Source organism: Triturus cristatus, chromosome 8 (genome assembly GCF_964204655.1).
Source record: "Triturus cristatus chromosome 8, aTriCri1.1, whole genome shotgun sequence".
In the NCBI taxonomy this organism is placed as follows: Eukaryota; Metazoa; Chordata; class Amphibia; order Caudata; family Salamandridae; genus Triturus; species Triturus cristatus.
The window spans coordinates 1,129,163,044-1,129,178,584 of record NC_140591.1 but is presented as its reverse complement, the minus strand read 5'-3'; the positions used below and the strand labels follow the sequence as shown (position 1 = coordinate 1,129,178,584).

Here is a 15,541-nt window from a genome sequence, read left to right as displayed (position 1 = left end):
TGACCCAAATATCTGGGGGAATATTAAAGATGACAAATGCCTCTACTTTTAAACCCATCAGCCCTAGTCTTGAAATTTACAAGAAGAGGGCCAGAGCGGCTGCACTATACGGAGAGGAATTATGGGGGCACGTTACTAGACCAGGATTGACTAAAGTTGAGAACAACTTCCTGAGACAACTGCTCGCGCTCCCCCAAAGCACACCCCTACTACCGCTGAGGCTTGACTTAGGTATTCTTCCCATCCAGGAGGAACTAGCTATCAAACCTCTTAGGTTTTGGAGGAGGATCTGGCTGACCCCTGAGCTGGAGCAGTATAAAACAGAGCTCCAAGAAATACTGAGATTAGGTAGGGCAGCACATATCCCCTGGCTTTCCTATATTAAAGATGAATTTATGAACATGGGTCTTGCAGATATGTGGGTGAACCCAGCAACAGCTTGCAGAGAGATCTCAGGGAAAACATTCACTGAGTTATACCGATTACGATGCTATAATGCGTGGCTCCATGATTCAAAGAATGGTACCATGGTGAAAGCATTCATTGAGATCAAATCTGTTTATCAATTTGAAGATTTCATGGATGTAATTTTCCCTGTTATGGCTAGGAAGCTATATATACAATGGAGATTTGGTGCACTTCCCCTAGCGTGTTTAACAAGCAAATGGTACCCGACTAGGTCCTCACATTGTATTGGCTGTGGTATGAGTAAAGAGGATGAAAGCCATATCCTTTTTTTCTGCCCTCTCTATACTAGAGCGAGGCAGAATTGGATTGTACCTATCTGTAGGAACCTTGGATTTAGGAAATGTTCCGATGCACTAAGGGTTTTTAAGACTGAAACTGCAGGTCACATTGTATTTGCCTTAGCCAAGTATCTGCATGCTTTCTGGATTAAAAGGAGTTTTATTCTATCTAATACCGCCTAGTAGCCGGGCATGTTTTCTGCTTGTGTAAACTCAGTTCCAGTTACAATGCTGTGTCTTAACACTAATATTAACAATGACATTGATTTACATTTCTGATTTACATTGTCCATGTCATTTTAGGTGCTCTTTTAATATTGTAATTTTAATGTGTATAATATGCTGTGTACTCTTTTATGGCTGAAATATTGCCGAAATAAAGATTTAAAGAAGAAAAGAATTGTAACGACTGTCATTAGTAAAATCATTGTCTTTTCTGAAAGTTAACCAAGTCAAATGTTTGCTTGATCAATGGAGAAGAGCCCAACTCAAGTGAGATTGGATTTGTACATTATTTGTTAAGTGACCCCTGTGCCCCACACAGCCGGTCGCTCCTCGCCCTCTCTGCCCTGCTAGTGCTGCCTGCCTGCCGCTTCCTGCTGCCTGCTTCCCGCTTTTTTTTCGCCGCCGCCCAGTGACTTCTTTTCCCGCCGCTGACCCTGCTGACCCGCCTCCCCTTCCGGCCCATTGGACACCCCGCTCCCGCCTCCCAGCTGCTCCTCCCCCCCCGGCTCCTTACTTAAGGGGACCGCGGTGGGCTGGTCAGTGTGACCCCTGTGCCCCACACAGCCGGTCGCTCCTCGCCCTCTCTGCCCTGCTAGTGCTGCCTGCCTGCCGCTTCCTGCTGCCTGCTTCCCGCTTTTTTTTCGCCGCCGCCGCCGCCGCCCAGTGACTTCTTTTCCCGCCGCTGATCCTGCTGACCCGCCTCCCCTTCCGGCCCATTGGACACCCCGCTCCCGCCTCCCAGCTGCTCCTCCCCCCCGGCTCCTTACTTATGACGCCCCTGAGCGACCGCGCAGCGGGAGCGCCGACTGAGCGCCGACTGAGCGCCAAAGGTAAGCCCGTCTGCGCCCGTCCGCGCCTGGACCGCGCCCAGTGCCAGGACCCCTGGCCCCCGCAGTCACCCGCCCACTCGCCGGACCTACGACGCCACCGAACTCAACGCACTCAACGCCGGCCGAATCCCGAGCTGCTACCAAGCCACCCCGAGACGCACCCACGGACCCTTCTGCTGCAACGCCTGCAAATTCACCTGCATCCAGACCTGCACTACACCAGCACCAACCAAGACCAAGACGAGCAACAGCAACAGCCACCTGAAGTGCATCCTACTCAACACCCGCTCCGTCCACCGACACGCCATCGAACTCTGGAACCTGCTCGACACCGCAGCCCCAGACGTCGCCTTCCTCACGTAAACCTGGATGAACGCCTCCTCAGCGCCCGCCATCGCCATCCCAGACGGCTACAAGATCATCCGAAGGGACCGCGTCAACCAGATAGGAGGAGGCATCGCCATCATCCACAGGAACACCATCCGTATCACGACCAACACCGACGACACCCTCACACCCACCGAGCACCTGCACTTCCAGATCCACATCAACCCCAAGACCACCCTCAGAGGCACCCTCATCTACAGACCCCCAGGACCACGCACACAATTCAGCGAAGACATCGCCGAGTTCATCAGCCCGCACGCCCTCGCCTCCGCTGACTACCTCCTCCTCGGGGACCTCAACTTCCACCTGGAGAAGAACAACGACCGCAACACCACCACCGTGCTGGACAATCTCGCAAACCTCGGACTCAAGCAACTGGTGACCACCCCCACCCACTACGCGGGACACACACTCGACACCATCTTCTCATCCAGCAAGGACATCTCCTTCAGCCACGCCACCGGACTCCACTGGACGGACCACAGCTGCGTCCACTTCAGCTTCAGAAGGACCACGATCCACCACCACCAGCAACAGGTTGCACGCCGAAGCTGGAACAAGATCACAGCCGACCAGCTCGCAACCTCCCTGAGCAAGAACCCACCCACCAGCGCAGCAAACCCCAGCCAAGCGGCCACCAACCTCACGAAGTGGATCAGCGACTGCGCAGACGACCTCGCCCCTCTGAGGACCCCGCCTAGCAGACCCGGCAGCAAGAAAGCCCCATGGTTCACCGACGAACTCGAGCTCCAAGAAGAACTGCCGAGCCCTCGAGAGAGACTGGCGCAGAGACCCAACACCTGACAACATGACGGCCCTGAAGCTCGCCACCCGAAAACACCACCAACTCATCCACGCCACCAAGAAGACAGCATTCAAGGAACGACTGGACAACAACGCACACAACAGCAAGGAACTCTTCAACATCGTTAAAGAGCTCTCCAACCCCAACGCCGGAAACAACGACATCACCCCTTCGCAAGACCTCTGCAACTCCCTCGCCTCCTACTTCCACAACAAGATCGCGGACATACACAACAGCTTCAGCACTCTACCGTCGCACGCCACGTCCGAACCACCGCCCCCCACCACCACCCTCCGCGCCTGGACCCCGATCAGCTCCGAAGACACCGTCCGCACGATGAACTCCATCCACTCCGGGTCTCCGACCGACCCCTGCCCCCACCATGTCTTCAACAAGGCCGACGCTGTCATCGCACCCCACCTGCGAGACATCATCAACACCTCCTTCGACACCGCTACCTTCCCGGAGAGCTGGAAGCACGCCGAACTCAGCGCTCTACTAAAGAAGCCATCAGCCGACCCCACCGACCTCAAGAACTACCGCCCCATCTCGCTGCTCCCGTTTCCAGCAAAAGTCATCGAGGAGACTGTCAACAAGCAGCTGTCCGCCTTCCTCGAGACGAATGGATCCCTCGACCTCTCGCAGTCTGGCTTCCGAGCCAACCACAGCACCGAGACCGCCCTGATCGCACCCACCGATTACATCCGAACCCTGCTCCACAACCGAGAAACAGCGGCCCTCATCCTCCTAGACCTCTCCGCAGCCTTCGACACGGTCTGCCACCGTACCCTAGTGCAGCGCCTCAACAACGTCGGAATCCAGGAGAAGGCACTGGAGTGGATCATCTCCTTCCTCACCGGAAGGACACAGAGAGTCCGCCTCCCACCGTTCAGATCAGAAGCCACCGAAGTCCTCTGCGGCGTTCCTCAAGGCTCCTCGCTTAGCCCAACCCTCTTCAACGTCTACATGAGCCCCCTCGCAGCCATCGCACGCCAGCACAACCTCAACATCATCTCCTACGCCGACGACACCCAGCTGATCCTCTCCCTCACCAACGACCCCGACACCGCCAGAGCCAACCTACACGAAGGGATGAAAGAGGTAGCCGAATGGATGAAGAACAGCCGCCTGAAACTGAACTCGGACAAGACGGAAGTCCTCATCCTGGGTTCCTCACCCTCCGCCTGGGACGACTCCTGGTGGCCCCCCGCCCTAGGCAACGCACCCAAACCAACAGACCATGCTCGCAACCTGGGCTTCATCCTGGACTCCTCCCTCTCCATGACCAGACAAGTCAACGCCGTCTCCTCGGCGTGCTTCAACATCCTGCGCATGCTACGTAAGATCTTCCGGTGGATCCCCACCGAGACCAGGAAAACGGTCACCCAGGCCCTCGTCACCAGCCGTCTGAACTACGGCAACTCCCTCTACGCCGGAACCACCGCCAAACTCCAGAAGAGACTCCAGCGGATCCAGAACGCCTCAGCACGTCTCATCCTGGACATCCCCCGCCGCAACCTCATCTCCGGACACCTGAGAGATCTGCACTGGCTCCCGGTCAACAAGAGAATCACCTTCCGTCTCCTCACCCACGCACACAAAGCCCTACACAACCAAGGCCCAGGATACCTCAACAGCCGCCTCAACTTCTACGCTCCCAAACGCCAGCTTTGATCGACCAGCCACGCCCTCGCCGCCGTCCCCCGCATCCGAAGAGCCACCACAGGAGGAAGGTCCTTCTCCTACCTCGCCGCCAAGACCTGGAACTCCCTCCCGACCCACCTCCGCCTTACCCAGGACCACCTCGCCTTCAGGAAACAGCTCAAGACCTGGCTGTTCGAGCAGTAGCGGACCCCCTCCCCTAGCGCCTTGAGACCCTCCGGGTGAGTAGTGCGCTATACAAATGCTTTGATTGATTGATTGTATTTTAGGTCAAAGCCTACCCCTTTGCTGTCTGGTTTGTTAAAGACAACTTGGGGGCATTCGGAAAGCTTTCCTGGGAATGCATTCCGCCTGTTGCTTACCATTGGCTTTGTGGTTTGTAACTCATATCTTCTGGCATTCTATTTGCTAGCTTTATTTGTTTTAGGCTGTCCAGCTTGAGGTCCTCTATCTCAAGGAGAAACTACCTCTCTTTGTATTCTTCCACGAGTGCTCCTTTCTGTAAACAGGCCTGTAAATCCTTTTCTTATCTTGCCACACTTGCTGTGCATTCAGAGACAGAGGTCAAATGTCAGGCTCTGTCTTCCAAGGGAGCTTGATGTATGCTTTTTCTGTCTTCAGCTTAAAAGTGAGAGGGCTTATGTGACAATCTTGCTGGATATCGGAGGTAGGAAAGGTCTTTTTTCCAGCACACAACAACATTTAAATGAACTGTGTGTTTCAGAATATATCGATACACTAGGTGATACCATTTCCACACGTTATCATTTGGACGCTGTATAGTTTTATTAGTAATAATGTATGTCTGTCCAAATGTAATGGTCATTTCAGTTGAAAATGTATTGTCTGTAATGGCAGTGTGCGGTCACACCATGCATACTTCACTGTACACCACTTACAATAAACTCTGCACCACACCACTGCACTCTACTCTACACCTTTCCACTTTATACCACTCCACGTCGCTGCACTCTGCTCCCCTCTGCACCATGCCACTCTATGCCACGGTGCTCTATGCCTCTTCACCTCTCTACTTTGCACCTCTGTAGGCCAATGCAGTCTGCAACACTCCAGTCTAGGCCACTCCACTCTACTTTGCGCAACTTACTCTAGGCCACTCCACTCAAGGCTACTCTAAAACACTACACTCTACACCAATGCACCCTGCACTACTGCATTGTATGCCAATGCACTCTACACCATCCTACTCTGCATTACTGCTCTCTGCGCCACAGCACTCTGCAGCACTCCACTGTACTCTATGCCACTCCTCTCTATGCCACTATACTCTATTCTGCACCACTCTACATCACTGCACTCTGCGCCACTCTACGCTGCTCTGTGCCGCTCTACTCTACCGCACTCTACACTCTACTATGCACCACTCTAATCTATGCCACTGCATTCTACGATGCTGCATTGTATGCAGCTGAATTCTATGCTGCTGCACTCTACACACTATTCTCTGTATAACTCTACGCCAATGCACTCTACACCAGTCCCTTCTAATCTACTCTACGCCACTGCACTCTACGCCACTGCACTCTACGCCACTGCACTCTACTCTGCGCCACTGCACTCTACGCCACTGCACTCTACTCTACACCACTACACTCTTCACTGCACTCTACTCTGCACCACTGTACACAGCACCACTGCACTCTACGCCACTCCACTACCAGTCTACACCACTGCACTCTACGATACTCTACTCTCCAACACTGCCGTCTATGCCACTCTACTCTGCACTAATACATTCTTTGCCACTGCACTATACTCTACTCTGAACCACTCTACGCTGCTCTACTCTTTACCCCTTTACAACAAACAAATGATGGACGGAATGCTGACAATGCAGACATTCTCCCCCAGTCAAGAGATCTGGGTTAAATCCATCGTTCTTTTGCCCACTACACCACCCCAGTTTAGACATGGCCATATGCAAATCAGTCTTGACCCTGTGCCTCATGGGAACAGTCCAGCCCGAACTGCCAAGCCATGTCTTCCCTGGACCGGAATCAAGCATCCTAGGACCGGTTTCTGGCTATCAGCCGTCATCAGCCAGGATAGCTTGACTCCAGTGGCGTAGTGAGCACGGGTCCCACGTCTGGGAATACCCATCCCACTTAGGGCGAAAAGCGTTACAACAAACAAATGATGGACGGAATGCTGACAATGCAGACATTCTCCCCCAGTCAAGAGATCTGGGTTAAATCCATCGTTCTTTTGCCCACTACACCACCCCAGTTTAGACATGGCCATATGTAAATCAGTCTTGACCCTGTGCCTCATGGGAACAGTCCAGCCCGAACTGCCAAGCCATGTCTTCCCTGGACCGGAATCAAGCATCCTAGGACCGGTTTCTGGCTATCAGCCGTCATCAGCCAGGATAGCTTGACTCCAGTGGCGTAGTGAGCACGGGTCCCACGTCTGGGAATACCCATCCCACTTAGGGCGAAAAGCGTTACAACAAACAAATGATGGACGGAATGCTGACAATGCAGACATTCTCCCCCAGTCAAGAGATCTGGGTTAAATCCATCGTTCTTTTGCCCACTACACCACCCCAGTTTAGACATGGCCATATGCAAATCAGTCTTGACCCTGTGCCTCATGGGAACAGTCCAGCCCGAACTGCCAAGCCATGTCTTCCCTGGACCGGAATCAAGCATCCTATGACCGGTTTCCGGCTATCAGCCGTCATCAGCCAGGATAGCTTGACTCCAGTGGCGTAGTGAGCACGGGTCCCACGTCTGGGAATACCCATCCCACTTAGGGCGAAAAGCGTTACAACAAACAAATGATGGACGGAATGCTGACAATGCAGACATTCTCCCCCAGTCAAGAGATCTGGGTTGAATCCATCGTTCTTTTGCCCACTACACCACCCCAGTTTAGACATGGCCATATGCAAATCAGTCTTGACCCTGTGCCTCATGGGAACAGTCCAGCCCGAACTGCCAAGCCATGTCTTCCCTGGACCGGAATCAAGCATCCTAGGACCGGTTTCTGGCTATCAGCCGTCATCAGCCAGGATAGCTTGACTCCAGTGGCGTAGTGAGCACGGGTCCCACGTCTGGGAATACCCATCCCACTTAGGGCGAAAAGCGTTACAACAAACAAATGATGGACGGAATGCTGACAATGCAGACATTCTCCCCCAGTCAAGAGATCTGGGTTAAATCCATCGTTCTTTTGCCCACTACACCACCCCAGTTTAGACATGGCCATATGCAAATCAGTCTTGACCCTGTGCCTCATGGGAACAGTCCAGCCCGAACTGCCAAGCCATGTCTTCCCTGGACCGGAATCAAGCATCCTAGGACCGGTTTCTGGCTATCAGCCGTCATCAGCCAGGATAGCTTGACTCCAGTGGCGTAGTGAGCACGGGTCCCACGTCTGGGAATACCCATCCCACTTAGGGCGAAAAGCGTTACAACAAACAAATGATGGACGGAATGCTGACAATGCATACATTCTCCCCCAGTCAAGAGATCTGGGTTAAATCCATCGTTCATTTGCCCACTACACCACCCCAGTTTAGACATGGCCATATGCAAATCAGTCTTGACCCTGTGCCTCATGGGAACAGTCCAGCCCGAACTGCCAAGCCATGTCTTCCCTGGACCGGAATCAAGCATCCTAGGACCGGTTTCTGGCTATCAGCCGTCATCAGCCAGGATAGCTTGACTCCAGTGGCGTAGTGAGCACGGGTCCCACGTCTGGGAATACCCATCCCACTTAGGGCGAAAAGCGTTACAACAAACAAATGATGGACGGAATGCTGACAATGCAGACATTCTTCCCCCAGTCAAGAGATCTGGGTTAAATCCATCGTTCTTTTGCCCACTACACCACCCCAGTTTAGACATGGCCATATGCAAATCAGTCTTGACCCTGTGCCTCATGGGAACAGTCCAGCCCGAACTGCCAAGCCATGTCTTCCCTGGACCGGAATCAAGCATCCTAGGACCGGTTTCTGGCTATCAGCCGTCATCAGCCAGGATAGCTTGACTCCAGTGGCGTAGTGAGCACGGGTCCCACGTCTGGGAATACCCATCCCACTTAGGGCGAAAAGCGTTACAACAAACAAATGATGGACGGAATGCTGACAATGCAGACATTCTCCCCCAGTCAAGAGATCTGGGTTGAATCCATCGTTCTTTTGCCCACTACACCACCCCAGTTTAGACATGGCCATATGCAAATCAGTCTTGACCCTGTGCCTCATGGGAACAGTCCAGCCCGAACTGCCAAGCCATGTCTTCCCTGGACCGGAATCAAGCATCCTAGGACCGGTTTCTGGCTATCAGCCGTCATCAGCCAGGATAGCTTGACTCCAGTGGCGTAGTGAGCACGGGTCCCACGTCTGGGAATACCCATCCCACTTAGGGCGAAAAGCGTTACAACAAACAAATGATGGACGGAATGCTGACAATGCAGACATTCTCCTCCAGTCAAGAGATCTGGGTTAAATCCATCGTTCTTTTGCCCACTACACCACCCCAGTTTAGACATGGCCATATGCAAATCAGTCTTGACCCTGTGCCTCATGGGAACAGTCCCGCCCGAACTGCCAAGCCATGTCTTCCCTGGACCGGAATCAAGCATCCTAGGACCGGTTTCTGGCTATCAGCCGTCATCAGCCAGGATAGCTTGACTCCAGTGGCGTAGTGAGCACGGGTCCCACGTCTGTGAATACCCATCCCACTTAGGGCGAAAAGCGTTACAACAAACAAATGATGGACGGAATGCTGACAATGCAGACATTCTCCCCCAGTCAAGAGATCTGGGTTGAATCCATCGTTCTTTTGCCCACTACACCACCCCAGTTTAGACATGGCCATATGCAAATCAGTCTTGACCCTGTGCCTCATGGGAACAGTCCAGCCCGAACTGCCAAGCCAGGTCTTCCCTGGACCGGAATCAAGCATCCTAGGACCGGTTTCTGGCTATCAGCCATCATCAGCCAGGATAGCTTGACTCCAGTGGCGTAGTGAGCACGGGTCCCACGTCTGGGAATACCCATCCCACTTAGGGCGAAAAGCGTTACAACAAACAAATGATGGACGGAATGCTGACAATGCAGACATTCTCCTCCAGTCAAGAGATCTGGGTTAAATCCATCGTTCTTTTGCCCACTACACCACCCCAGTTTAGACATGGCCATATGCAAATCAGTCTTGACCCTGTGCCTCATGGGAACAGTCCCGCCCGAACTGCCAAGCCATGTCTTCCCTGGACCGGAATCAAGCATCCTAGGACCGGTTTCTGGCTATCAGCCGTCATCAGCCAGGATAGCTTGACTCCAGTGGCGTAGTGAGCACGGGTCCCACGTCTGGGAATACCCATCCCACTTAGGGCGAAAAGCGTTACAACAAACAAATGATGGACGGAATGCTGACAATGCAGACATTCTCCCCCAGTCAAGAGATCTGGGTTGAATCCATCGTTCTTTTGCCCACTACACCACCCCAGTTTAGACATGGCCATATGCAAATCAGTCTTGACCCTGTGCCTCATGGGAACAGTCCAGCCCGAACTGCCAAGCCAGGTCTTCCCTGGACCGGAATCAAGCATCCTAGGACCGGTTTCTGGCTATCAGCCATCATCAGCCAGGATAGCTTGACTCCAGTGGCGTAGTGAGCACGGGTCCCACGTCTGGGAATACCCATCCCACTTAGGGCGAAAAGCGTTACAACAAACAAATGATGGACGGAATGCTGACAATGCATACATTCTCCCCCAGTCAAGAGATCTGGGTTGAATCCATCGTTCTTTTGCCCACTACACCACCCCAGTTTAGACATGGCCATATGCAAATCAGTCTTGACCCTGTGCCTCATGGGAACAGTCCAGCCCGAACTGCCAAGCCATGTCTTCCCTGGACCGGAATCAAGCATCCTAGGACCGGTTTCTGGCTATCAGCCGTCATCAGCCAGGATAGCTTGACTCCAGTGGCGTAGTGAGCACGGGTCCCACGTCTGGGAATGCCCAAGTGGGATGGGCATTCCCAGACGTGGGACCCGTGCTCACTACGCCACTGGAGTCAAGCTATCCTGGCTGATGACGGCTGATAGCCAGAAACCGGTCCTAGGATGCTTGATTCCGGTCCAGGGAAGACATGGCTTGGCAGTTCGGGCTGGACTGTTCCCATGAGGCACAGGGTCAAGACTGATTTGCATATGGCCATGTCTAAACTGGGGTGGTGTAGTGGGCAAAAGAACTATGGATTCAACCCAGATCTCTTGACTGGGGGAGAATGTATGCATTGTCAGCATTCCGTCCATCATTTGTTTGTTGTAACGCTTTTCGCCCTAAGTGGGATGGGTATTCCCAGACGTGGGACCCGTGCTCACTACGCCACTGGAGTCAAGCTATCCTGGCTGATGACGGCTGATAGCCAGAAACCGGTCCTAGGATGCTTGATTCCGGTCCAGGGAAGACATGGCTTGGCAGTTCGGGCTGGACTGTTCCCATGAGGCACAGGGTCAAGACTGATTTGCATATGGCCATGTCTAAACTGGGGTGGTGTAGTGGGCAAAAGAACGATGGATTTACCCAGATCTCTTGACTGGGGGAGAATGTATGCATTGTCAGCATTCCGTCCATCATTTGTTTGTTGTAACGCTACTCTTTACCCCAGCACTCTACTATGCAACACTCTAATCTACGCCACTGCATTCTACGACTCTGCATCTCAAGCTGCTGAATTCGCTGACACACTTTACGCCACTGCAATCTATGCCAACACTCTACGAGAGTCCACTCTACTCCAGTCTTCGCCATTCCACTCTCCTCCACGTAACCAACTTTAGCCATGCTGATCAGCAGCTATGCTATGCTGGTGTGCAACATGGTTAAAACACATTGGCAAAGAAAATCGCTCTTGCGTACGTGAGACCTATTGGCTGTGCTAATGCCTGTCTTTGTCATCAGTTCAGTCAGATAGAAAGCCAACGCTTTTAAATAACTGTGCAGCCAGTTTTCGCCTTCTTTTTTAAAATAAAAAGCTAAGGACTGTTTGCTAATTTGCTGTGTTGTAATACATTGTAGTGAAAACCTATGAGGACATGACGTTGGAGGAGCTGGATGAGAATGAAGATGAGTTTGGCGAGGAAGATGAGCGAGCCATAGAACTTTACAGGTTGGAACAACTTTTTCTTAGGTCCATCTCAGTTTTCTAAGTAGTATGATGCCTTATTTTTTTATCATGACAAATGTTATTAGATTTTAGCAATAAATCAAGGCCGGAACGGCCCACAAACATATACAGGAGATTGTAATAAAAACCCAGTGAACAAATGCAACACTGAAACTTGAACAGTCTGTCCCAAACATCCCTCCCACATGCCACTTGTAAGTCCCTTGATCGCATACAATATTAGACACACACCTCAATCTCTCGTGCAATGGTGCTATAATTCTGTATTTCAGCATCAAGCAGGGAGTCGATAGAGTGAACTCGAGCCAGAACTATACCCCTGTAGTCGGCCCATCTCTGCCAAATGTTTGGCTGTTTTTGGGGACATCCCCTTGTCCGAAACACTGATCCCTCGAGACCCATAGTATAGTCCATCCCCTTTTTTCCAGGCCCGACGGATGGAGGTGTGTCCGCTTTCCACATTCTAGCTATGTCTCTTTTCACCAACGTGAGCCCCAGGAACAACTGCCTTTTATATCTATTCCCCGGATTCCCTCTGTACTGTTGAGGTGGATCAGCTTAGGATCAAGAGGAATAACCCAGGGTAGGATCTTTCCAAAGCAGGACATCACCCCACCAAAAGCAATGCCATGCACCTCCACACTGTGTGGAGAAAGGTACCATCATCTGCCCTACAGTGGAGGCAAATGGGGGAGCCAATCATACCCATGCGCCAGAGGCAATGCCTTGTGTAGTAGACTCTCTGTAGGTATTTTAGTTTTATCAAACTGAGGTGGGCTGATCTAGCCACCACAGGGGAAGCTCCAAGAGCCTCCATCTAACCATCATCATCCAAAGTATCAGTCGGCCTCCCATGCCGGCCTTAGTGCAGGTAGTGTGTTGGAGCTATTCGTGATCGGGGACTGATATATTTTCTTGATCTGGTGCTTACCAAAGTCTCCCAGAAGGAGCTTGCCCTCTAATGGACTAAACTCTGGTAGCTCTTGGAGATCCTGGAGATAAGGGGATATTGTGTGGCGGAATTGCAAATATTGGTAAAATTGTCTACGGTGTAGCTGACGGTCCCTTAGCATCTCCTGGAATGATTTTAAGACAGTACCCTGCTTAACATCTCCTAGCAATGATATTCTTATGATATCCTATTTCTGGAAGCCACCCAACCGAGCCACTTGCTGTAGGACAGTGCCCTGCCACAGAGGCGTCCACTCTCTCAATCTCCCCCACCACCCCAACCGCCGAAGGGAGTGTCTCCATGTGTCTATGACTACTTGTGTTGCAGAGGGAAGGAACCTTACCGTCTTCTCGCTATGTAGGTAGTCTAGCAGGGAGGCATTGCCCAGCGTCCATCTGACAGCCCATACACCGGGTCCCACTGAAGGGGGGAGGGGGGGGCATACCACCAGTCATTTATAATCAGGACATGGGAAGCAGCATAGTATGAACATACATCAGCAGCGGCAAAGCCTCCACAGTATGTGGACTGGAAGCATGTCCGAAGAGCAATACGTGCCGCTCCCCCCCCCTCCTAAAGTAACACCCCCCCCCCCCCTTCCCTGGACCACATCGACCTGTTGAAACCATGTCTGAGGTATAGCGTAGGAGTAATTATGGAGCTTGTTTAGCAATCGAGGCAGGGGGACCATTCTGGAAATTGCAGATCTACCCAATAAGGACAGCGGCAACAAGCACCAGGCCTTCACTGCCTCCTTGACTCTATTTGAACCTCCCGGTGGCTAGTGTCAGCTGCAACACCCACTACATGGCGCCAGCACCCCAACAAGGAACACAACAGTTTTCTCAGCATTTATGTACAACCCAGAGGTCTTGTCAAAGATTTGCATTATTTGCAAGTTGCAGGATCCTAAGGCTTCTGGACCTTTGAGGAAGAATAAGACGTCATCTGCATTGAGGGCTATCCTATCGGACAGCTCTGCAGTACATTTGAAGACTCGCACTTGGGCATCTACCCTGACCCATGCAGCCAAAGGCTCCATAGCCAGTACTAACAACAGTGGGGACAATGGACTCCCCTGCCGTGTACCCTTGAGGATTGGGAAGGGATCTGCGACTGCACCCGTGACACAAACTATGGCGGACAAGTCGGTATACAACATGCAGACATAGGAAATCAATCTGGGGCCCAAGTTCAAATGCTTAAGAAGGACGAACAGATACTCCCACCTGACTGAATCAAATGCTTTATCTATGTCTGCTAGGAGCACGGCCGCTGGCCTCCCCAAGCGGTCTGTCAAAGCATTGAATATGCTACTACTATTGTGGTGTGTGGCGCGATTGGGCATAAAGCCCGCTTGGTTGGGATGGACCAGATCTGGCATGCGTTTTATCAGTCTATTGGCCAAAGTTTTAGCTAGAAGTTTCACCTCCATGTTCAGGAGGGAGATTGGAGTATGATGGCATTTAAGTATTTGATGACCAGTCGCTGGCTTGCTATTGTTATGCCACCTGGACTGATTTGCTTACTATTTCTGTGTGGAAGGATTGTAATCTGAAGCATCGAAAAGAACGGGTAACTCGTGTGTGCTTTTCACTAGGCAGGGCTACAATGTCAATAACATTTCCCCTTCACGTTTGTAGAAAATGTGCTGGGCAGTGCTGCTTGTGGAAAATGAGCGCCAACATAAAAAACAAAAACATACCAGCAGTAATGTTAAATGAACAAAAATTCTACCTTCCCTCTAGCTTTCCTTGCTTACGTCTATTGCACAATCTGCCCTTCAAACCTTTCTCTTTTAGTAAGCACCATCTCACTAAAAATACACAGATTTTCCAATTTCTAAAACTGCTAATTGGATGCACTAGTATGAGCTGCTGTGAGAAAGTATGTAAAAGAGCATTATAGAGAAATTGGTGCACAAAACATGCCATTGAGGACAGTGTCTGTAGGCTACAATACACATAAAAATATATAGATGTGATTAGCTAATCAAAAAACTTTTTTTGTTTTACCACAAGAGCAAATTAAGTGGATAGCTTATCAAAAGATCCCTTGCATCACACGCTTATCCAAGCTTAACTGTACTCTAGCAGTTTACATCACTTACCTCTGCCAAGGTTCATCCTAGTAAAACACCTTTCTCGCCTAATGATCCACTGCCCCCCAAAATATATTTTTAATGCCTTAGATTAAATTTAGTCTCAAATGAGTTGACACTTTATATCAATTACTCCCTTCAGGAAAACTGCATTCCTTACTTCCTTTGAAACATTTAAGTGAAACTCGCTGTTGAAAAAACATTGCTAAATCTGTCGATTTGAGAATTATTGTTGCATTGAATTACCAGCAGTCTGGCTAAACTTGTGAAAAAAGTGATTGTTCCACAGGTACAAGATTTTGTAGCAAGTAATTACTTCCCACCAGAAGGCATTCCGGCCAGTAATTACTCCCACCAGGCAGTATTCTGGCTTGGTTGGATTACGTAGTCTATTGTGGCAGGTACAGTAGAGGACATTTGTGTCATGACAGGCAGGAATGTATTAGAACCTTTATCGTTTTGCACCTTTTGGCTGCTTTTGACACCACCAACCACAGTAGTTTACTGTCTGCCACATGCCAATGTTCAGGGGTAGTCTTAGGTTGGACTTTTAAACCACCTCTCGAATAGTCAGTAAAGGGTTTGTGCTCCTCCCTCCAATACATCCACCTTGTCCCTCAGATGAAGGGACCCTCCGGTCTTGGCACATTCTCCTTTTTAGGTCTCGC

At 51.2% G+C, this 15,541-nt stretch overlaps 1 protein-coding gene across 1 annotated transcript in view; it reads left to right on the top strand.

Annotated features, from left to right (window-relative positions):
- PDCL3 (phosducin like 3) overlaps positions 1 to 15,541 on the top strand; it is an 81,936-nt gene that overhangs the window by 33,400 nt on the left and 32,995 nt on the right. The window contains exon 3 of the mRNA XM_085622766.1: positions 11,712 to 11,802. Within this exon, the coding sequence (XP_085478892.1) occupies positions 11,712 to 11,802 (91 nt within the window). The remainder of the gene's footprint in view (positions 1 to 11,711; positions 11,803 to 15,541) is intronic.